At 38.6% G+C, this 25080-nt stretch overlaps 2 protein-coding genes and 1 long non-coding RNA gene across 4 annotated transcripts; 2 read left to right on the forward strand and 1 right to left on the reverse strand.

Moving 5' to 3' along the window:
• The first annotated feature begins 1980 nt into the window (after nt 1-1980).
• Nucleotides 1981-12100, forward strand: eif2ak2 (eukaryotic translation initiation factor 2-alpha kinase 2). The gene is made up of 20 exons (XM_053620386.1): nt 1981-2077; nt 2175-2314; nt 2608-2737; nt 3610-3752; nt 3836-3971; nt 4054-4106; nt 5636-5785; nt 5870-5999; nt 6087-6109; nt 6232-6319; nt 6865-6905; nt 6987-7029; nt 7185-7267; nt 7808-7933; nt 8055-8180; nt 8360-8558; nt 8729-8875; nt 8959-9063; nt 9166-9228; nt 10631-12100. Exons 2-20 carry the CDS (start codon nt 2202-2204, stop codon nt 10769-10771), a joined length of 2040 nt encoding a protein of 679 aa, XP_053476361.1. The 5' UTR covers nt 1981-2077; nt 2175-2201; the 3' UTR covers nt 10772-12100.
• Nucleotides 12101-12945: 845 nt separating this feature from the next.
• rsrp1 (arginine/serine-rich protein 1) lies at nt 12946-16901 on the forward strand. 2 transcript variants are annotated; one of them, XM_053620390.1, is made up of 6 exons: nt 12946-13091; nt 14064-14660; nt 14748-14911; nt 16144-16215; nt 16492-16662; nt 16753-16901. In XM_053620390.1, the coding sequence occupies exons 2-5, from the start codon at nt 14072-14074 to the stop codon at nt 16630-16632; spliced, it is 966 nt and encodes a 321-aa protein (XP_053476365.1). In that variant the 5' UTR covers nt 12946-13091; nt 14064-14071; the 3' UTR covers nt 16633-16662; nt 16753-16901. The 2 variants fall into 2 exon arrangements, with proteins under 2 accessions (XP_053476365.1, XP_053476364.1); XM_053620389.1 differs by having other exon boundaries at nt 16492-16901.
• A 4788-nt stretch (nt 16902-21689) lies between these two features.
• On the reverse strand, nt 21690-24919 carry LOC128605189 (uncharacterized). Its single transcript, XR_008385505.1, has 3 exons — nt 24869-24919; nt 23788-24607; nt 21690-23051 (listed from the first exon to the last, which is right to left on the reverse strand). It is a non-coding gene; the product is annotated as an uncharacterized LOC128605189 (long non-coding RNA).
• Nucleotides 24920-25080: the final 161 nt, after the last annotated feature.

The following is a 25080-nucleotide window of genomic DNA, read 5'->3' on the forward strand; positions in this document are numbered from 1 at the left end:
TACACGGAACGTTTTCAACAATCCCTGCTCAGAGTGTCTCAAACTTTTTAACTGTTTAGGAAGGAAATCGCAATTAATCGTGTGGGTGTTGCCTAATCAAGACTTATTTGGTGATCTGAATCAAATGACCTGACTTACTCAAAAGAGCCGGATCACTGTCACACGTAGGGCCAAAGTTCCAATGTTTACATTTACAGCACATGCTTATCATGCTATCTCAGAAAGGGCTAGATTGTTTACTTAGACAACATGCACATTAATCTGATTCTCTTCATACCAGCACACTAAAACACAGATTCCCTGCCCTGCTCCTTGAGTGCTTTTTTTCTCTTTCCTGCTCCAAACACACCCGATTCAACTAATCAGCTTTATAGCAAGCCTGGCTGAGTGGATTTGGGTGTGTTAGAACAGAGAAAACACTAAAATGTGCAGGATAGGTTGTGGGTTAGGACCTGGATTGGGAACCTGTATGCTAAGAAACTGCCAGAACCATGAGTCAGTGTGTGTTTGTTTTATTTGGTAATTTACTAGTGATGAGTAGGCTACATTTAAATGTGATCTGATAACCATAACTGAGAAGACATGCAAGAGAACCGGCACCTTTGAACTATATTTTGGTTATTACTTCATTTAGTCAATAATTATTTATTCTCCACATTAATTCTCACCACACACACACACACACACACACACAGAGACTAATTGACTATTTTATCAGGAGAGCACCTGCCATAAAGGTGCACTTTGTACATGTACAATTACTACATGCATCAAAGTTACATCATCTCAATTGCTCTTAGCCTCAGTTTATCAAAAATATTTTTTTCATCCCAGTGTAATAAACAGTAAATACACCTGGCTTACACTGGCCTTTACTGATTGGCCATTTTACCTCAAACACATGTCATATAGGTTCACTTTGTAGATATACAATTACTGTTACTATGAAAAATGTATCCTTTTCATATAATGAAAAGGACCACCACTGACCAAATATTAGTTGGGTGGTCAACTACAGTATGCTCAGCACAGCAGTGGCATTAACATCACAGTGGCATCATAGTGTGTTTGGTGCTGGTGCGAGTGTATCAGCTGGATGTTTTAAACATCTCATTGATATCTAGATATACAGCATAAGAATACTGAGTACTTTGGGATAAAACAACATATTCAAGGTTGTAATAAATAAAGAAATATTCAACCAAGAATCTGCGATTGGCTGGCACCCTGTCCGGGGTGTACACCGCCTTGTGCCCGATGCTCCCTGGGATAGGCTCCAGGTTTCCCGTGACCCAGTAGGATAAACAGTATAGAAAATCGATGGATGGAATTGTTCCACTCAATTTAATGCACCTTGAACTGTATCCAGCTGCTATTTCTACCTCCACTGTAATGTCAGTTACAACTGAGCCTACAATTTCTGCTTATGGTGTAATATTTGTATATTAGGTGCAATACTTGTATATGAAAATGGTGATAAATGTATATGGTGAATAAAAATTATTCCGAGTATTTATATGAGGTACGGTATCTCACAGTAAGTCATATTTTCTTTTTGTGAGAAGTGTGAAGCTTTTTTTTGTTTTTTGTTTTTGCTTTCATTAACAATAAAGATACAAAAAGCCCAAGTTTTAAGAAACCAAAAACAGGGGAAGGGTTTTTGAATGTCAAATTATCATATTATTTTTACCAAAATTATTAGTGTTTTTATTTATTAGCGTTTTAAATTATTATAAATTTTTACCAAAAATAAAACTACATTCCTCTCCACTAATGAAATGAAACTAAAAATAAAAATTTAAATGAAGTAAATTTGTTTGAAAAATAATTCCTGCAAGTATGAGAATGAATTGTTTCATTATAAAAATCACTACTTCCTGTTTCTACGCGTTTGCGTCATCTCCTACCCAGGTCCTGCGTAAAATCTGATTGGTCACCCTGGAGCACGTCCGTTTCAACGCAGGATCTGACAATCGAAACTTAAACTCGTTTCTTCCACATAAAACGAAAGCAATACACGCGAGTTTAGGGGTAAAGCACAGCTGGTTGTGTTTACATCTAACCAACGGGCCGGGAAGTAGGTTTTTTTTTTTTTTAAATGCATTTCTGAGTGTTAAATATAATTATAAATTGTCTATAAACAACCTGAACGTATGTACTATTTTCTGTTTCAGAAATCTGGGTTGTTTCATATCTTCTAAATGGACGCCGGGCAAACAAATTATGTTGGTTTGCTTAATGAACGTGCACAAAAAAAAGGCTGGACTGTGCGTTTTGATCTAGTGCAGACTGTTGGACCAGATCACATTAAAACGTAAGTATAATTCTGAACCATATTCTGCATGTGCATGTAATGTAAACATCACATAATTCATGTAGATGGTGTAATCTTTTCTCTGAATTTAATAGTAAATGTCTAGTCATATTTACTCACTGCTGTGCTAAGTAAAATAGGTGTGTGTGTGTGTGTGTGTGTGTCTATTTGTAGGAGTCGTGTGAAAATGAATGTGTAAAAAACCATCTGAATACAAACTCATACTTCAGATTTCTCGTACCAGCATTAAATGTCCAGATTTTCTGACTTTAAGTTGTTTGATCGTGTCCTAGGTTCACTATGAGGGTAGTGATGAATGATAGGAGCTATCCTGAAGGAGTTGGACGAAACAAGAAAGAAGCCAAGCAAAATGCTGCAAAGAATGCCTTCAGAGTTTTGGAAAATGATGAACCGGTTAATACAGTACGAACATGTTTTTCTTTTCCCACTGCACTTACAGAATTTGGTGGTATTTTTTGCTTGAACACATCTGTGTTTATTAAAAGACATCTAAGACTTTTTTTTTTTTTTTTTTTACATCATACTAAAAAATTGTCATACCAGGCTACTGAAAACATGGAGATCTCTTAAAAATTTTAAACACTACCGTACTGCACCACCGTGTTTCCCTCTAATTCTCACCAGCTCCACTAAAATTAATGGACAGGTACAATGTGTTTTCACAGCCAGAAATTCTGGACGTATTGAACTACACATCAAAATTGGGTGGTGCAGCAAGTGTCCCCGGTTTGATCCTGAGTTTGGTTTACTCTCTGCATGTGAGGTTTCCTCCATGTTCTCCTGTTTCCTCCCACCTCACAAAACATGTTACGTTAAAAACATTGTCCCTAGGAGTGATTGGGTGTGTGAATGTGTGTGTGCATGGTGCTCAGTGATAGACCCTTCTATGGTGTATTCCTGCCTCGGGCCAAGTTTTCCTATCTTACTGTGCTCTGGATCCACCTTGATCCTGACGAAGAAAAAGTGCTTACTGAAAATGAATGAACATCAGAAATATGCACACAATGTAGCTGGGAGAGTGTAGTGTCTGTTTTTCCGTTCACTACTCTAAAATGGTCTCTCGACTCCAGTTGGTTCACGCGAATGAGTTTATCCTTATTCTTTGAAGCTCTTATGGTAGAAGGCGTTATGTTATTACACTGTTATGGCTGTTATGGCTATTTCATTCTGTTCTTAAGTCCGTACAGTACATCCTGCCTGATGTACTTTGTGTGTAGGGGACTAATGATACTGTAATGTGATTGAACCATGTTGTAATGCTTTTTTTTTTGCAGGAGACAATTTTGAACTCTTCTGCCAGTGTCTTACCTGTTACTCAAGCTAACTTCATCTGCTGGTTGAATGAATACTCTCATAAGGAAAGACTACCTTTCAAACCTAAGGAAACCACCAAGATGAGTCAAGGCTCTAACATCCAGCAAGTATCAATTGTTTAGAGACATTCCTTGTTTAATAACTGAACACTAGGAGATTTTTAATTGTGAGTTTTTTTCTGTGTAGAATGTGCCGTTATGTTTGTAATTATGTCTGTGGGGATAAAGAATTCCCTGAAGCTACTGGCAACAGCAAGAAAGAGGCCAAGGAGGCAGCAGCAAAACTTGTTTATGAGCTTCTTACAGAACAGGAAAAAGAGCAAGTAAGAGATGTAATGTTTTGGCTAATATGCCGTTGAAACTTTTTGGGCTGTTTTGATAAATCAAATCCATTTCATATTAAAGGTCATTGATGAAAACGGCAACGGGGAAGAAACTACTGATATCCAAAACCTCGGGTAAGACACTGTTACAGTGTAATATGTTAACTGTTCTCGAGTAGGTGCACGATTTTGGTTGAATGGATTTTTTTAAAAAAAGTTTCACTACATGCTCTCTTCATGGAAGCCAGTTACAACCCCAGTTCCAAAAAAGTTGGGATGTAAAATGTACCATTTTAAGAAAAAGAATAAGGTAATTTTCAATTTGATGGCTGCAACATGTCTCAAAAAAGTTGGGATGGGGCAACAAAAGGCTGGAAAAGTAAGTGTTACTAAAAAGAAACATCTGGAGGAACATTTTGCAACTAATTAGGTTAACTGACAACACGTCAGTAACATGATCGGGTATAAAAGAGGCATCTTAGAGGGGCAGAGTCTCTCAGAAGTAAAGATGGGATGGAATTAAAAATCACCTTATTTTTTCCTTAAAATGGTACATTTACTAAGTTTAAACATTTGATATGTTTTCTATGTTCTGTTGTGAATAACATATGGGTTTATAAGATTTGCAAATCATTGCATTCTGTTTTTATTTACATTTTACACAGCGTCCCAACTTTTATGGAATTGGGGTTGTACAAATCAACCATCACTTTGTCTAAACACTTTACATCACATTACACCAGTGAGAATTGGCGCAAAATCCTGCTAATTAATGTTAGAACTAGGGATGTCACGATACCAAAAATCTAGTAGTCGGTACCGATACCACCAAAAGTACACGATAGGCGATACCAAAGTCGATACCACGATGTGGTATAAAAATACCAATCTGAAGACTTCATTTCCTGAAATATAGGAAGTACAGTAGGAAGACCCTGTAGAAATCCACCCCCTTTTTTTTATTAAAATGTATAATAGTACAGGCTACTCAACATTTAGATAATAAATCTAGACCGTTTCAATTCTTCAGCAGGGGAAATGCCCGTCCTGACAGCCAACATTTAAAACCCTTATAAAGAGTGGGAAGTAGGGATGTCACGATACCAAAAATCTTGTAGTCTGTATCGAGACATTACATGGAGCATAACGTTAGCTGGTTTCATGGCCACAAACCAGCTGCCTCAAACAAACATAGTATAGGACCAACTTTCAGGTGCTTCGCCAAATTCCAGGTGTTTCCTCGCTTTGTTTGAAATGAACGATCGCATCAGTTACACACCAGCTTCAAAGCATCAATTATATGTTTGTCGTCATCCGCCTCGAATGTGAAGTATTTACATATTCCATACCACATTTCCTCTCAACGAGTCGGGGCGGAGCTAAAGTTCTGTGGTTTTTCCCGTGTGCTTGTAGTTGTTGTTGTTCTTCTTCACCACTTGTGGACCGACTAAAACACTTGCGCGTATTTGCTGCCCCCATCAGGTCCGGAAGAATCGCAACCTCGGTACCTCCATTAGAAACGGTTCCAAGGCTACCTCAGAAAAACAAGTACCGTCACGTTTAAAGAATGTCGGTATCGACTTGGTACCGAAGTATCGGTTCTCGTGACAACCCTAGTTAGAACAGATATCCTATTGTCTTTCTGTCTTATTGTCTTGACCCAGCACCGGTCTAAAGCGGAGCTCACCTGTAGATACTGAGAACACAACAGCAGACAAGAATTTCATAGGGCTCCTTAATGATTACTGCCAAAAATCTAAACAAGTAGTCGATTTCAAAATCGTGGAGCGAAGAGGGCCTGCACATGATCCTCAGTGAGTATTTAGTAATATTGTCTTTGGAATACATTTCTTGTGCTTGAATATATCCAGTATGACTGCAAACTTTTTTTCTGCTAGATTTGTATACAAGTTCATTATAAGTGGCAAAGAATATCCTGAAGCATGTGGAAAGACTGCGAAAGAGGCAAAACAAAAAGCAGCTCAGCTAGCCTGGAGTGAACTTCATGACTCTGATTTCAGCAGTCAGGTAAATTTGTTTGTGTTCATTTCATTTTAATTTTGGACAGGGATCCTTTCCCAGAGTAAAATTTAACTTAATTTTTTTTTTTTGCAGGTTTCATCACCATCCTCAATGAGGTAAGGTTGAAACAAAACTGTTACTTGGTGACATGGTACCTATTCAAGAAGAACCATTCTTGAAGAAACGTTAGAAACGTTAATACTACCAGTGTTTTGTGGGTTTTTATTTCTGTATCTAGCGAGTCAGCAGACGGTGTCAGCTCGTCGCAGAAGATTTCTAAAAATGATAGTAAATCTGAGTCTATTGTCTTCAAAAGCACATCTTCTGTAAGTACATCATGTGTGGTAGTTCTAGTAATACTAGGGTCAGGATACACATGGCGACCATCTTGACTATGCATATACTGTAGTTAAAAGCACACACAAAAGCAATAATCTGGTGTAAGGCACACCATGCGTAGAACACTGAGCAAAGAAAATACATATGTTTTATGTTGTAATGAGTAATTTTATACCCCATTTCCTATATTCAAATGTTTACACTGACTGGTCAGTCATAATGGACAGCTCTTTTATGGGTTAAATTTGATCAAATGCCTACTCTGCCCATTTGTGTAACAGTCATGTAATCTTATAAATAAACTCAACTATGGTTTAAGGCATTTACATTAGGATGAAATTCATTTACATATCTAAAATTGCACACATGTGATATGAAGATAGAAAAAAATAATATATATAATATTTTAATTTAATTGTGATTATATGTTAATTTGTATTTAATTTATATATATATATATATATATATATATATATATATATATATATATATATATGAGAATGTATGTATATTTTATTTTAATTTTTTTAAGGTACCAGAACCACAACCGTTAGATGTTAAACCAAAAAGACAGTAAGTGACACATGCATTAAAAAAAAAACATTTATTGTATACACAGTACAATTAAAAAACATGTTTTGTCTCCTCTTTTAGACTAGCTGCAGTCTTTCAGAATTCACCAGTAAACAATAAAAAGGTATTATGTTAAAATCCTACTCAGCACAGTGCATTTCACCACCTTTAAACTATTTTGTCAATAAGTGAAGCATGAACACAGGCCCAGACAGTTTTAATAGGCAGTTTTTCTAAAATGCACACGTTTCTGTGTGTTTTTCCCCATAATCCTCCAAGCAATCCAATATTAATTCACCCGAAATGGCAAAACCCTCAACAAAGAGTACCACAATCTCCAAACAACAGCCAACAAAATCAAGGTAAATTATTCCTAAATTATGTATAGTTTTGTGTCTGTGTGTACATACTTAAAGAAAAAATATTGTTATTGTTTTTTGTTTATTTGTGTGGTAATAGGTTAGGATTGCTATGACGGAAAAGAAAAACTTTTCTCCTGTCTGTGTCAGTGCATGTGTTTGTGTTTGACCGATGTAATATACAGAAATAACGAACAGAAGCTTCATATCTGACTGCTCCATCCTGCATGAGAATATTTTTTTCTATATATTTTATATACGGTAGGATAGAGTTTGTTCATTTATATATTTATAATAGGAATATTTGTAGTAAAATTAAAATCAAAATAAATATGAAAGGCTTAGTCTTTATAGCTGTTTAATACTTTAACTATTATTTGTGTATTTGACTAAGAATGTTCTTTGACATTTTTCTTAAATCAGTTTCTTAACAGTTTTTTCTTAACAGTTTCTTAACTGATAAATAAAACCAGTTTCATTTCTCTGAAAATGCTCTGATGAGATTCAAACACTAAATCATAGCCTATTTCTATTTTCCTGTAGATTTTTAGAAGAGTTCAATAGAGAGTCAATAACTCGAATTGGAAAAGGAGGTTTTGGTCGTGTTTTCAAGGCCAGACGAGAGCTTGAAGATAAAAACTTTGCTGTCAAGATAGTAAAGTATGATGAGTGAGTACATAAGACCTGATCATTCTACTGCTTTCACCATGTTAAACTTTGACATGCCTTAATTTGCAGTGTATATGACTTATTTGTTGTCTTCCACATAAACAAATTGTATGTGCTCTAGGAAAGCTCGCAGAGAGGTCAACGCTTTGTCTCGTCTTGTCCATCCTAACATAGTGCGTTACCACACGTCGTGGACTGAAGAGACTGAGTACAGAGATGACGCATCAGAAACTTGCAGCACTTCATCGTAAACTAATATTCCTTATTTCATCATTACTTTTTAGATATCTGAGGCATTAAAAAGAGAGAAACAAACAAACCATTAATTGCCATTACACTAAGAGTTTATCCATTAGTCAGTTTTACATTCCACATAATTTTGTTGAGGTCAGTTTTTCATTTATTTATTTTTTCTAATGTTTCTAGCTCTGGCAGTGGATCAGACTTCCTCTACATTCAGATGGAATTCTGTGAGGGAGAAACTCTGCGTGAGTGGATTGAGGAAAGGAACAATCACCCTAAAAAATACCCAGAACGGAGGCAGGAAGCAGCAGAGATAATAAAGCAGGTCTTGAAGGCAGTGAAGTACGTCCATTTAAAGAAGCTCTTCCACAGGGACCTGAAGGTAGGCCTCTCAGTAAAGTACTGCACTTTAAAGAACACTACCAAAGCTAACAATAAAAGAAAGCCATTGTATAGTGTTAAGTTTCATCTTCTATCTTTCATTCCATTAAAATAAAATCTTCTGATTCTAATTTACAAGTGACTCACAAGTTGTTCCTTAATTTGAATCAGCCAGCAAACATAATGTTTGGGCATAATAAAGGAGACGTGAAGGTGGTAGATTTTGGACTTGTTACCAAAGAAGAGGAAAATGATGATGGAAATCTACTGGAACGCACTAAGAGAGCCGGGACTCGTTCTTATATGAGCCCGGAACAGGTTAGTCACTGATTCACAAAATTCACATAATAAATTTGGTTGACTCTATTGTACACTGTAGGTTTTATTTTCATGTGCCTCAGAGACAAGACAACAGAGACTATTGCAAAAAGGTGGATATTTATGCTGTGGGCCTTATTTACTTTGAGTTGCTTTGGTGCTTTGCAACACAGAGCGAAAAACAAAAGGTTGGTGAGATTATACATTCAATATGCAAATGTTCAGTTAATAATTACTAAAAATCATCACAAAGTAAAGCTAAGAAACATTTTCCACACTGTCATTTTTAGCAATGGGATGATATACGAAGTAAGAAATTTCCAGAAGAATTCTCCAAAAGGTTTGATTTTGAAGTAAGTGAGCGCTTGTCTTTTCAGGAGGCATTTGTGTTATGTATTATTTGATAGTATGTTTGTTATTTTGGTCATATATCGCATAGTGTACAAATCATAAGTAAGTTGTCGTAAGTTTTTTAAAAAAAAATGTTTTTATACTTTAGAAGGCATTTCAAATTCACTACACCATTTGATAATTTTTTTATAGCATTATTAGAAATTTGTTGTTATTCTTTGTAGTGCGCTGTGGGCCGTATTCAGATACGTGCACGAGGACTTACTACCGAATTGTGCACATTGGTATTCAGACCACAGATCTAACTACAGACTTAAGCATTGTTTGGGGTGGATTTTGTGTAAAATGGAGGCGTGTCTCAGTTACGTATGATTCTGCTCTTGGAGTACATCTGGTTGTCTCGTGCGATATCTGCTTGAGCCAGGAGCATTATCAGCAGTAAATCCAGTGCCACTTGCTGACAGTGTGATGTAATTACCATATGTCATACTGAAATTTATCTTTTGGGCTATAAATGCACGCACACACACACACACAAAAACTATGTAATGTTAAGTACATAATTATGGCGCTAGTAATCGATTAAATAGTATCACCCCTTAAACATTCATGCAGATTTTTTTTCACGAGGAGGCATATTAGCATATTAATCATATAATTAACATTATGTGGAGGACCAAAGTTTTATACATAAAATTAGGAACAACGCTTACTTACAGGTCCAAAAAGCCTACATTCTGCACACACATTTCGATTTTGTACCTTGTTCATTAAGATGTGTGCACGAGTAACTGTTGGTGTGCAGTATTAAAAAAATTAATAAAACACAAAATAATATGCTGTGCTGGATCAAGTGCTATTTTGTAAGCTGCTGAATAATAAAACAGTTTTGCAGTGATTGATGTGATAATTACAACTAGGACTATTCATACTGCAATATACTGGCAATGACTCCTCTTAGATTTATTTCAAAGATTGCCATCTTCTCATTCGTATAATCATTTTAGTCTTTTTTTTCTTTTTAATTTCTAATTGTCTCTTTCTTTTATGTAGCATCATATTTCATTTGACAGAATTTAAAAAAAGGCTTTTCTCTTCTTCAGAAATAAGTGCAGGTGATTTTAATAATCTGAATAGGAAGCCCAAAAAAATAACTTAAGCACCTATGTGACCCGACTCTGAAATCAAGAAATTTTAGGGTATACACTTGGACTTAAGTTGCCCCATGCTCACAATAATGACATGTTAGGATGTGGTAGTGTAAGCCACCAAATACGACCACGTGTCTCCAGACTGTTTTGTTCTGTCCTATTGCTTTTACTTTTAGGCAGAAAGTTGTATATGCGTAAGAATTGTCCATATAACACTAATACTTTGTTACCCGCATATTTTTTTTTATAATAGCACAAGCTAATTGAACAAATGCTGTGTGAAAATCCTGACGGAAGACCAGAAGCCAGCGATCTGCTCACAGAGCTGGAGCAGCACTATGCCACCACGGCCTCTACAGAACACAATGCATACAAAGAAAACAGAACATACTGATAGGTGATCTTCACTCTCACACTTCAAGATTATGTTCAAGACATCAACGTGGAAATGAACAGTCCATAAAATATTATTATTAATTAATAGCTTTCATATGGTACTTTAATGATACTGAATAACAGCCTGCTGTGCTATTTTTGGGTCACGTCCTTTGTTTACGCTAGATCTTTTCAATCATGTTTTATAACGTCGTTTATTGACTGTTTTAGCAAGGCTAGAAATCATGAATTACATATTAAAAGCCGTTTATGGAGTAGGTTATTAATGTTTTTGGTGGAGAATAAGCAAAAATATTTATTCAAATTGTATTAAATGGTAGCTGGATTGCTGGCATTTTTATGGGTACCCCATAAGACTGATCTCGTCTGTGATTGAATTAAATAGATTTGGGTCTTATTCGGAGTCATCGAGTCATATTGCTCGAGATTTTTTCTATGAAAATACCCCAATGTATTATTATGCAATATTACTGTTTTGTGTTTAAATACAAGAGGAATCTATCTTTGTTAACTCAACATATTTCTCTGAGGGTGTTGGTGTGACATGGGTGACAAATTTTGGTAGAGTTTATATAATACAGTAATTGTTTTTTTTTTTTTTTTAATGTTTTCAAATCAACTTTTCAAATGGCAGTAGGGGGAAAGGTGGATTTGGGATGTGCAGTTAACATATCATGAATATGAATATATTATTGCATTCATTATCTAAAATAATGCCAAACATGTTGTTATTCAACTGGGATTATTATTAATGGATTAAAATAGCACCTTCCAGAGTACACATTTTAGTGTTTGCTTTACACTAGCCTTTTGACTAAGTGTAGGCATATGCCTATTAATACCGTGTGTTTATTATTCTGATCAAGTGTGGTTCATATGACATGATATGATTATGTATGACCGTTATTAAGCATCAAGAAGAATCTGTATTTATGGGTGTTTGTCTCACAACAAACCTTAACAGCCATCCTGAGCTTGAGATGTCATAGTGACATCTTGAGACATCATGAAAGTGAGCACATAGATTACAATATGGTTTGACAGTTAGGGTTTATGTCTGTTATGAATCCACAAATGTGTTAAATAATGTAGTGTATAAAAGGTAATTTGCTGAGATTAAGAGAGAACAAAGAACAGGTTTATGCATCGGAGGACAAGATGAGGTGAGACCAGGGACAGAAAAGGTCTCAGAAAACTCTGGCTAAGTTGAAGCAGGTGTTGTGTTTTATTTTGTTGTGTTGCATTTCCTTTTTAATTTTTCCCCCCATCTATTTTTGTGCATCAAAAAAACTGTTCCTTCATTAAAGAATACATCTGACAAGCAAAACTTGGACATGTGTTGCATTCTTCTCTTAATATATGCTTTACCTCGTTTGTCATTTTAAATATTTTTTAAATCCTTGAACAGAAAATCATTTCATATTATGAATTGTATAAACTGGGGGGCACGGTGGCTTAGCCGAACATGTTTGTCTCGCACCTCCGTGGCTGGGGGCTCGAGTCCCTGCCTCTACTCTGTGTGCGTAGAGTTCGCATGTTCTCCCCCGTGTTTTGGGATTTTCCTCCAGGTACGCCAGTTACCTCACCCAGTCCAAACACATGCTTTGTAGGCTCTAAATTGTCCATAGTGTGTGAACGTGTGTGTGATTGTGCACTCCGTCCGAGGCGTCCTCCACCTCGTGCCCCGAGTCTCCTGGGATAAGCTCCAGGCTGTACAGAAAATGGATGGATGTATTGTTTAAAGTATATATTTTTGTGGGGTTGCGTCAGTTTACAGAAAACCTTCAAAATCTGTTAATTGATTTAAACGTTTACACGTACATAATTTTTTTTACACATCATCCCCATATTTTGTTTTTATTTCTCCAGAGCATGGCAATTATTACAACTAAAAAACAATTTAAATATTTCATTATCGTTCAGTTTTTACTCCAGCAGTAACAGATGAACCCTTTTTTTTTACTGAAAATGTTTACCAATAACTTGTCTTTATCGTCTACTTTCAAAGAAATACTTTATAACTCAATTATATCTGAGATAAAATGAACAAATGCATTTTTAACATTCAAATTCACAGAATGATTTTGAGAAGATTTTAATATCGGTGACGTGATATGAGGGGCGGGGCTTCTGGAGCTTTCTGGAAATTTCCAGTCTGTTCGATGACGTAACATGGTTCTGCGTTATCCGGCTTATTCCGGTTATTCCTGTTAACAGCTAGTCAGCGACGGTGGAAGTCACAGCGACAGTTGAAGCTTTAAACCGTATATAACTTTTATCTTGGGTTTTTTTTTCGAGGATTTACTCTGTTTCTTCAGGTAAAAATGCGTTAATGTTGTATTAAAGTCATTTTATTTGTTGTTTAAAAAAAAAAATTATATGCGTTACCTTTCTCTATTTTCCGTCGTGCTAGCCTTAGCTGTTACTCACTAACGTTTTTACGCCTTGACTTAATTCTAAAAGGAAAATATCTTCACAGTGCTGTTTTAAAACGCTATGATAAACCTGTATATATTAAATGAATCACATTGCTCTGCGGTTTATTTATCGAAAGAAAACTCGGTTTATTTGCCGTACCTCTAACTACAAAGCGCACATCTCTATTAAAAAAAATAAAATAAATAAAATTAAAGTAGTGACGAATTAACGTCTAAAGTCACCACTAAACAAGTTGACAACTAGTGTAGAATAATATTAAGTCCTCGGATAAACTTTGCTCGGTGAGGTTTTATGTGTACGTTAATGGATAAACAATACATATATCTAGTGTGGGATTTATAGTAGTGGCATTTAAATGTAATCAGATGGAACAGTTGGCCATTGTTTTGTTAAATAGAGAAGTATGTATTTTTTAATCGTTTGCTGTTTTGTAAGCGCTGTAGGAGGAGCTTGAGTTACATAAGGTGACCTATTTTGGTCTGAATGTTCTAGCACAGTGGTTTTCAAAGTGGGGGCCGCCAGGGGGAGCCCGAACAATTTGGTGTGAAAAATTAATTCTCACTCTCAGACAACCACAAACACACACACACGCACAATCAATTCCTAATGTAATGTAAAGATGTGTTTAAAGACGTCTTACAAAAGGGGGGCCTTGGTCAAATGTTAATGTCATTTGGGGGGCCTTGCCCTGGAAAGGTTTTGGAACCCCTGTTCTAGCACCTTCCACAATCTACTTTTTCATTTCCCAGTACATTTCATAGGATGTATTGATTTCTTGAGTATCTTCACATACTCTTGCTTCTTTTTCAACACTCTTGAGACTTAAAAAAATAATTATATGCATTTTGCAGGTACGACAATGACCAACGAAGATATGGTTAAAACCCAGCAGAGTCGTCTTGGCGAGGGAATGCGTCTGGTTTTTGACCAGGAATCCTCAGTGATGTCCAGATCTTCACGGAGCAGCAGCAGCAGCAGTAGTAGTAGTAGTAGTAGTGATAGTGATAGTTCCTACTCCAGCGGTGATCGAAGTAGATCCCCGTCTGTGTCGCGCAGGTCACGGAGACGACACCGCCACGGATCACGCTACTCTTCGTCTTCAAGCAGCAGCTCCCACTCTCGTTCACGTTCTCGTCCGCGCTGCTGCCGAGCTTCAGGTCGTTCCCGTTGCCGTCGTCATCGCCATCGATCTTGCTCTTGCAGCCCCTATCCCAGGCGCTCATCCCGTTACGGGCGAGGAAGATACTCGCGCTCTATCAGCCGCTCTTCTTCCCGGGAACGTTATTACAGGAGGTCAAGGAGGTCCCGCTCTCGCTCCTCAAGCTACAGGAGAACAAGAGGTGCCTACATTGGCAAGTTCAGGTGCCGATTCTCCCCTTCACCCGTGAGGAGATATTACAGGCGCGGGTCGAAATCTCCAGAGCGGTCCGTTCGGCTTAGTCAGAAAGGTACACCTAATACGCACCTAATGCTAATTTGAACAAATCCAAAGTGTTTCTCAAGTATATGAATGTTTTCATATTGTCTCTTCTCAGACAAAATGGATCTTCTGAACATTGCCAGAGAGAATGCATCGAAGATTCTGGGAGTAGAGGTGGTGACGCTGCCTGCCAGCGTGAGGTGTATTGAGGAACAAGTGGAAAAGACGTTAGGGTCCGACACAGAGAAAAGGGTGAGAGCAGCCCCGGTGCCGCCGCAGGTGAGTGCCGTATGCGCGAACGTGCTCGTTCCTATCAACGGGAATCAGTGACGTACTGCAATGTCTGCCACTTTTCCATCTGAAAATGGGAAAAGGGCCTTTGCTCTTATTAACAGATGTGATTAAAACGTGCTAAATTATATAGGCCTCTACTTCACATTTGAGAGAGGCTGTTTCATCTTTGGCTAGGATTTGATCTTAGTGTCATATAGTCCTGTCTTAAAACAACTTGGGTCATCGTGTAAATTATCTCCTCAGACCTGATTGTTTTTGCCGATGGATGTAATGGAATCGTGAAGAAGACAAAAAATATAGACCACCTACATACTGTCTGGTCTGGATTAGGTAACAGTTCAATACGTGTGTGTGTGTGTGTGTGTGTGGCCCTGTGCGTACAAGAGCAAGTGAGATGCAAGACATTAATTATTTGATTACATTTTTTTTTTCTTCAATATCTTGGTGAATGTCTGCGGGAGCACTTCAATTGCATTGTGTTTGTATCATTTCTGTTCCTGTAGATCACATGACAGTGGTCTGCACTCCTCCACCGTTTGGAGTAGGAGAAAGAGGTGGAAAATCATTTCACTTGAGAGACGCCATTTTTCAAGACGGTTTAAAATCTTGTAATGTGCAAAGGTCAAGTAACGTCAGTGCAAATATCGTTAGTCCTAGACTTTCCTCATGTACCATATTGACTGATACAGCACTTGAAGGTTTTTCATATTGTACTTAGTAAGAGGCGGGTGATCCTGTCTCCGAGCACATACCTTTATCAATAGGACTTTAATGTGAGCTTGTTGATGGTTCAACTGGGTGCGTTGTTATTTATCCCAGAGACTTCAAAGGTTCTGTGTGTCTGAAGAACCTCAGGCGTACGGACCGGCTATTAGGGGGCCTTTAATCAGAAGCACCCTCGTATACCAAAGACAAGTCTGCGCACATAGCGCTGGATCTGGGTTTGGCACAAAAAAAAATTACATTTATTGCATCTTTATTTAGCATTGTTTGCTTTATTTTATGAACTCTGCTTTTATACCTTTTTGTTTACTTTCTCTCTAACTGCAGCACAAGCGCTTGGGAGAGATGGGTAGAAACATATGCACTACAATGCCAAAGTCACTATAAGTAGACTTGGTTTCCTTGTTTCTTAATGCATGTAAAACGTTTAGTTAGAAAAGAACGATGAAATGTATTAGCATTAATATAATTGTCTCTTCTTTTCATTTCTTTAGGATGAAGGCAAGGCAGATGTTGAGATTTCTAGAACATCTCCAGCAAGAAAAACTATTAACTTCAGTATCAGTGTAAGTATAGAGCAACTTGATTTCACGATCGCAGAAATTAAGACAAATTCAGACAAACTCTGCAATGTTCAGAGGGTCTTGCAAGTTTTCAAAATTACTGCAGATTTGAGCCAGGGTGCGTCATGATGTCGTCACAACGTGCATTCAGTTCGATTTGCACGCGTCGAACATGAGCAAAGCTAAAAGGTCTCATTTACTAACAGGGAGCTGAAAATGCCATTGGACGATAAATATAGTTTGCTGATTTATCTAATTTAAATTTCCTTCTGTCCTCAGAACGCTGTCGCCAAGCCATCAAGCAGCCCGACGCTTCACGTTACAGAGAGTAAGGTAACGTCCAGAGCAGACCGTGTGGGGAACAGGATGCCATACGGACAGTGGATCCCTGTCAAGTCGGTTTCCACTAAAAAGCGCTGATCCTCTAGTGGTGGAGTTTATTAGTGCTGTGTAAATAGACTGTGTATATACTGTAAATAGTCTTTTCATATGGGGAGGAAATGTGAAAATAGTGGATTCATCAGGCGTGTTTTGTTTCAGATGTAAAGTGGTTTAATTTGGAAGAAGACGAGTGGATATCAAACAGGTGGGAGGTTTTGTGTGGTTTTTTTTCTGTGCTATAAATAGTTTCTAAAGTGAAATGAAGTGAAGAAAACTGTACAAATGAGACATTAAACTATTAAATTCAACTTTGTGCTTTTTTTGGGGGGTTGGGGCACACTGAATATACAATCTGTGGGCACCTAGAAGATAGAAATTACATATACATACCTATTTTACAAATTACAATAACACACCTTTTGTGCCAAAAAGCATTAAAACACTTTGATCTAGTGTAAATTATGGACTAGTAGTTAAAATGGGCTACGCAGCCCCTGGTGTTTTAAGATGAACGTCCATTTATGTTAACGGAATATGATGTATATCGATCTGAAGTATTTATCTGTCAATAAAATGTTAGAGATGTGGTTTAATTTCAGCAGATCTGGTCAATAACATCTTTGTGCTGTGTAAGCCCACGGGTTACATTTGAGTTCGGGTGGATTGTGCAAGCAAAAGTTGGAGCTGATGTAAATGTTAGTGTACAAGATTATGATAATTATTTACACTTTTTATTTCGGACCTGTGAAATGGTTTTTCTTCAGTTAAGGGATCTGTTACGTAAGGAGTAAAACACTTGACATGCTTTTATAGGAAAATAATCAACCCCAGAGTGCAAACGCAAACCGACGTTCCTGCTGCCATGCCGATGTTTTATTTTCTTATTTAACAGCATGTCTTGAAGTGTTTTATTCCTCGGAAGTTTGCCAAATCGTGCAAACGTAACATAGCTAGCTTTTTCTAGTCAGGTATAATATTGTGCAACGCCCACCAATCAGGTTAGTTTTTGTTATTCGTTACATCGTGGCAGCTGTAAACAGTCATCCCCTCACTAGGCTCTTTCTTTTATTTTTCACATTTTATTTCTTTTGAAGTTAATATTATAAAAAATAGCTTGTCATTGAGAAAATACAACCTTCTCTGTCCTTAAGACTTTACCATACTGGAATATGAACAAAGAGCTGACGCTGAAGACTCCTCATAATGTTAAATGGATGTTTTCTTAGAGATGTTGTGTAGTCATTATTGCATATTCGTGGTCATTTGCATATCATAACCTGTTACATGAAGAATGAACTTTTCATGAAGGCACTTAAGAATACAACAGAAGTGGAAAAAAGTGAGAATAGACACAGATTGTTGTCAGTTCCGCTGCAGGGGGTCTCGAGCCTGTGTGTCTTGCGGTACAAAGTCAAAACTGCTTCACAGACCCACTGGTTGCATCAGTGAACTACACTTGTGTAGAGGCATTTATCTTCCAACCATCTCACACAAACATGTCTTTTAAACAAAGGCGTATATTTCAGGCGTTAAGAGACCACCTTACCCAAGCCACGAATCATGGTTATTATATCAAGACCAACCCTTACCTGCCTACTGAGCCACTGCTACACATACAGAACAGTCTCTCTCAGTCATGCCTTAGGTCACATCCTTAACAAGACTTAAATTAATCATGGTCGTACAGTATAAAGATTAGTTAGTATAGTCTGTTAAGTCTTCAGCAAGGTCTTCAAAAAAACTCTTCATGCCAGGCTTTGTGGCTCTGTGGGAAAGTGCTTGTCTCTTATACCTGAGGTTGCTGGTTCAAGTCTTTCCTTGCTCCTTTACCCCTTTTGGGTGACTGTTTAAGTGTTTGAATGATAAATATGCTGAACGAAAAACTTCCTTTAAGAGTTTGTGGCTCTCCGGGAATGTGCTTGCCTTGCATTGTTGAAGTTGGTGATTCAAGTCCCTCTTTGGGATTTTTTCCCCCCTCCTTTGGTGACAGTTAAAAAGGATAAATATGTTTAACGGAAGAGCTTTTTATTTATTACCAGTGGCTCAGTTGGTTAGGTGTGGGGGTGAGTCTGGTGCACAGGTACTGGATAACCAGGGGTTTTATTCCCAATACAGGCTGTGAGCCTGCACCAAAAAAGCAAGGGTTATGCAAATCTACATGAAAATAATTTTTTATTGAAATAATAAAGTAGTGTAGTATAATACAGTATAGCATAGTATAGTACAAAACTATAATATAATACAGTATAGTGTAATGTAGTATAATACACTATAGTAATAAAATAATAACAATAATAACAATATTAACAATAATAACATATACAATAATAACACACATATATATATATAGATATATAGATAATAATAATAACATACACACATACATAAAGATAGATAGATAGATAGATGCGAGTTCTCTTCTACCTTTTGGCTGGTTTAAGACTAAAAATTGCAGCATCCTCATGAAGTGATTTATGATGACAAAAATTCTAATGCAAGTGTGGTGTAGTGGTTAGAGTTCACGCCAAGGATGGTGTTCCTGAAGGTGAGGGTTCTTGTCTACCTTTTAGGCTTGTTTAAGACTAAAAATTGCTGCATCCTCATGAAGTGATTTATGAGGACAAATTTCCAAAGTAGGTGTGGTATAGTGGTTAGAGTTCATGTCAACCGCGGTGTTCCAGCCGCTGTGGGTTCTCTTCTACCTTTTGGCTGGTTTAAGACTAAACATTGCTGCATCCTCATGAAGTGATTTATGATGATAATATTCAGACACCTGTGGTGTAGTGAATAGAGTTCATGCCAATGATGGTGTTTCAGAAGGTGTGGATTCTCTTCTATCTTTTAGATGGTTTAAGACTAAAAATTGCTGCATCCTCATGAAGTTATTTATGATAACGAAGTCCACAGCAAGTGTGGTGTAGTGGTTAGAGTTCATGTCAGTGATGATGCTCCAGAAGGTGTGGGTTCTCTTCTATCTTTTGGAAGGTTTAAGAAGAAAAAATTCATGTTGCCTCATGAAATGATTTATGATGACAAAATTCCAACACATGTGTGGTGTTCTGTCCCTCGGAGGTGTAGTGGTTAAAGTTTGTGCCAATGATGGTGTTCCAGACTGTATGAGTTCTCTTCTACCCTTTTGTCTGGTTTAAGACTAAAAATTGCTGCATCCTCATGAAGTGATTTATGATGATTAGAGGCCATCCCAAGTGTGATGTAGTGGTTAGAGTTCATGTCAGTGGTGGTGTTCCAGAAGGTGTAGGTTCTCTTCTAAAGTTTGGCTTGTTTAAGATGAAAAATTGCTGCATTCTCATGAAGTTATTTAAGATGAAAACATTCTGTCACAAGTGTGGTGTAGTGGTTAGAGTTCATGTCAACGATACCTTTCCAGAAGGTGAGTGTTCTCGTCTACCTTTTAGGCTTGTTTAAGACTAAAAATTGCTGCATCCTCATGAAGTTATTTATGATGAAAAAAACCAAAACAAGTGTGGTGTAGTGGTTAGAGTTCATGTCAGTGATGACCTTCCAGAAGGGGTGGGTTCTCTTCTGTCTTTTGGAAGGTTTAAGAAGAAAAAATTCATGTTGCCTCATGAAGTGATTTATGATGACAAAAGTCCACTACACATGTGTTATGTCTATCCCTTGGTGGTGTAATGGTTATTTTCATGTTTGTGGTGTGGGTTTTCAGGTTCTAACCCTCCTTTTGGCAGGTTCAAGAATCAAAAGTGATGCTGTGGCAGTATGAAGGTGTGATGGAGGGAGGTATTTGTGTGTGTGGGCCTCTGTGGCTCAGTTGGCTAAGTCATGACTGTTGCAGAGCAGAAGGTGCTTGGATCAAAACACAAATGGAGTGGTTGGCTGGAGATTGAGAGATTGCTGGTGTGTGTCTGGTGCTCTAGCAGTTGTAGGTTGGGAGATAGGTTGAGGAAGAGGGTAGAGGATTGGGTATGTGAGCTCAGGATGTGTTGGAGGACTGTCAAGTTAGTTGTAGGATTGGTGGAGTACAGATGAGAGATGGGCTGAGAGGAGAGATGGGGTGGGAGGACTAGGTTGGGTGTAAAAGAGAGGGAGTAGGGGAGTGGCTGTGAGTTCAGGATGTGGTGAAGGAGGGTGCACACCCTTCAGTACAGACCAAGAAAGTGTGGGTGAGGGGGTGTGCACTCAAGGGTGGGGGCTGGCACAGAGGAAGGGGTGGCCAAGCAGGCTAAGAATGGATGGGGGGTGGGAAGAGAGAATCTGCCCCTCATTTTTATAAAAATGGTGGCAGGCTGGCCCTAAGGGCTTCCTCAATGAATAAGGGTAATACTACTGCCCTCCTGGTCACTGCCCTCCTGGTCACTCCCCCTGAAATACACCCCCCTCTTGCTGAGACTTTACCTCCAGCCACCCCTGGATGCACATCCCTCCCCTAACTTCTCCTTCATACTCTCCAGGATGTGCACCCAGCCTCTTCCTGCAATTCCACCTCCCTTCCTCTGGGTGCACATCCCTCCCCTAACTTCTCCTTCATACTCTCCAGGATGTGCACCCAGCCTCTTCCTGCAATTCCACCTCCCTTCCTCTGGGTGCACATCCCTCCCCTAACTTCTCCTTCATACTCTCCAGGATGTGCACCCACCTCTTCCTGCAACTCCACCTCTAACCTCCACCAGCTACCTTCCTCTGAGTACCTGAGACTCCACCTACAATCACCATCTATCTACCCCCAACTCCTCCTGCAACCACCACTATAACCTTCCTACACCCATCTCCCAGCCTATACACCCCACCCACATACCCACATTTTCTGTTAGCCAAGAGCTCTTGTTGGGTTTTGATCCAAGCACCTTCTGAGCCACAGAGGCAACCACACAACCAATTGAGCCACAGAGTCTCTCACAGAACTGTGCTTCCATCACACCTTCATACTGCTTCACACTGCTTTTATTCTTAAAAGTGCTGCTCCTGCCAAGAGGAGGGTTAGAACCTGCACAAAGAACAACCACCACACAAACATAGCCATGAACTCTAACCACTACACCACAGATGCCCAGAAATAAATGCTGTTTGTTGGACTTTTGTCATTATAAATCACTTCTTGAGGACACTGAAATTCTTAGTCTTAAACAAACAACGTGAGAGTTTTTAGGGATTTCCTTAACCAGCCTGCTGACCCACTTCTGTGAGAGTGTGGGTGTTTTTTTTTTTAACTTCATGAAACACTTCACAATGCAACAGTACAGTTTAATCTAAAACCTGCCAAAAAGAGGGTCAGAACCTGCACAAACTAGAGACAGCAAATTAGCATCATGAGCAGATAAAGCAAGTCCGGGAAAAGAAATATATTCGGAATGTAAATGCTTAGCACAGAAAGCTTTACAGCAAGGAAACCGGCTCAGAATTTAGGAAATATTGAAAACATTCAGAGGATTACCATTAAGCACGCCAGGAACGCTGACAGCGTGCAACTTAACGTTAGCCTAGCATGCCACCACACAATGAGCCTAAAGTTACATTGTTAATTTGCTGCATTTCTGTACCAAACAAAGTAAAACATCGTTGTTGTTTTTTTTGTGTTAGCATTTTCACAAACGATTAACGTACGATATTTTGGACAAAATGTTGCCAAGTGTTCAGTTTTCCTTCTGAAAAAAATAAGCAACAGAAATCCCATCAAAACAGAATTCGCTAAGTCCTGAGTGAGTAATAGTTTAGCGTTAAATTTGAACAAATAGCAATAAAAGTTTAATATCGGATTCAGCACATACTTGACATGACAGGGCACACGACACGACACACCATGCATGCACTCATCACTCTAAACACTCCATTTCGCAAACTTTTATTGCATGAGATAACAAAACTACTAAAATTAATCATGATGCTGCTTCAATAGAATACTTTTTTTTTCTTTTTTACAACTGTGAATGTTATTTCTCTAGCTGTAATGGTTTGTAATTTGATAAATAAAAAGTTTGGCAAAAAAAAAAATTCATAATTCATGTAAAACAGAAAGAAAAAAAAAACCCCACCAAAAACGTGCGAGTCACTTTTTCAGATTGCTCTCGGAGTCCTCTCTTCTCCGATTTGGGGATCCTGACCTGGGCGGGCTGAGGGGTGAAAAGGTTAGGAGGTCAAAAAGCGGGCGGAGACAAAGACAAGCCAAACTCCCAATAGTAAACATTCTCTCCTTCGTTAGTCATTACCAAAATCTGGAAATGGGATGGACGGCGAAATGTGAATGGAGTGCGTCTCGTCCGATTCGATTTGAAAGAGAGGATGTTTGGGACGGAACGGGTTCTCCGTCTCCTGCTGAGCAGCAGCTGTCATTAACACCCACTTCAAACCCACACTCGCAATCATGCACTCAGGAGTTACCATGATTCGAACTCTGCATACTCCCGCAGACATTAAAATCATTCTCATCGTCATCGTCCTCATCCAAAGTCCAATGCCAGTCCTCAAGACCCACATCCAGAAGCCTGAAAGGGAGGAAGAGTGCTGAGCTTTAGCCTACAGAGATGGATCACCACCCCTCACCAGAGTCTCAGATGGTTCTGGTCGTTTTCGGAAATGTAATTAAGCGTCACGGCTACGTAATGCTAAACAACACGAAATCTGAAGACTTCATTTCCTGAAATATAGAAAGTACAGTAGGAAGACCCTGTAGAAATCCACCCCCTTTATTATTAAAATGTATAATAGTACAGGCTACTCAACATTTAGATAATAAATCTAGACCGTTTCATTTCTTCAGCAGGGGAAACGCCCGTCCTGACGGCCAACATTTGAAACCCTTATAAAGAGTGGGAAGTAGGGATGTCACGATACCAAAAATCTAGTAGTCGGTACCGATACCACCAAAAGTACACGATACTCGATACCAAAGTCGATACCACGGTGTGTTATAAAAATAAAATTAAAAAAATTTAATTAAAAACTCTCCTGGAGGACATCCTCCTCTGGCTGATACTGGGAAAAAGAGAGAGAGAGGGATATTTTAGTTATCAAACACTGTCTGACAATGAGTGGAGGCTACAGTGGCGGTGCACTCGTAAACGCACAGACGCACACGTACACACACACACACAGACACGCGCGCACACGCACGCACGCACACACACACCCTCCCCTTATACTGTGAATGCAAGCATTAGTTTAAATTCACTGATATGGTGGCAGGCCAAAAAGATTTATTAAAACCATTAACACACTCACCTGCACATTGAGCCACCAGTAGAACCAGCAAATGGTTCTGTTTGAGTAATACTTAACAAGATAACTGTAAGCCTGTTGTTGGCTCAACTGTAAAACCATGCCTCTGTGGTGTGGTGTGATGTTTCGTTTAAGGAATAGGTGCAGAAAATATTACACTGTACAACCCTGCACGGTGGTGCAATGGTTAGTGCAGTTGTCTTGAAGCACCAGGCCTGCTGGTTCAAACCTGAGCTCATGGTACCATCTACTCTATAATCATTTTATTAAACAGATAGCCTTGCATATGATGAGAAGGCGGATGTCTGCAGTGTTGCCGTATTCACGCTCGCTTCACTGGTGGGATTGGACCATTGTTCCTAAATTCACTCCGGCCCCATTCATCAAGAACTTTAGAGTCACCACAAATTATCGTCATCAAAAAATGAATCGCCATTTCCCCTTGAAAGCTGACCACCCACAGCAAGAAGAAATCTACACAAAACGTTATTACGTTAAAGTTTGTATATTGAGAAATGTTTAAGCATGGCGTCCCTGCTGACCCTCCATCACCACAACTATACGGCCCAACAGTGCCAGAAATGACTTTGTAGTTTCGCCCATTTTTATTCAGCATGGATTCATGAAGTTCTCTGCAGTTCTCCCGTGAGTTGCAGGAACCGCTCATCTGCAGTCCGTAAATATTCAAGCAGCTCCTGGTTTGAATCTCTTTTCCTTATTATGCTCCTTCCCAGAGACTTTAATTGTTGGAATGAGGAAGATGAGGAGGAGGAAGAGGATGACTCAGCTTCGTTCAGGTCCCAATCAATTTCGATCAAAGAGTCTGTATGGCAGTAAATCAATAAATAATATCACATTACTCATCAATCCAAAGGCTATTATGTGTGCATTTATATCCTAATAACCAAAGTAAACAAACCATTGTATATTACAAACAAAATTTGTAACACATCACCCAAGAGGGTAGCGAGCCAAAATAATGTTTATGTGCACAACATGTTTCATAAATGATAAAAAACCAGATGTGTAAAAGGAAAATAACAACAACGACAACAAAAAACAATAATAATTTGGCAAAAGTTACCGAGGTTAGCCAGGGACACCGGCGTTGTTGTTGTTCAGAAAACTCTTCCGGGTGACGCTACATTTCCCCACCCCTTGCCACGCCCCGCCCCGCCCCCTGACGAAACCGCTTCTGTTGTTCCAGTCGAGCTTTTTCAGGGCCGGGGCAGAACCGATATTTCAGGCCAGGAACCCGCACCGGAACCGTGTCTGTGGAAAGTGTTGTGGATTTGT

The sequence above is a fragment of the Ictalurus furcatus genome, chromosome 3 (genome assembly GCF_023375685.1).
Source record: "Ictalurus furcatus strain D&B chromosome 3, Billie_1.0, whole genome shotgun sequence".
In the NCBI taxonomy this organism is placed as follows: domain Eukaryota; kingdom Metazoa; phylum Chordata; class Actinopteri; order Siluriformes; family Ictaluridae; genus Ictalurus; species Ictalurus furcatus.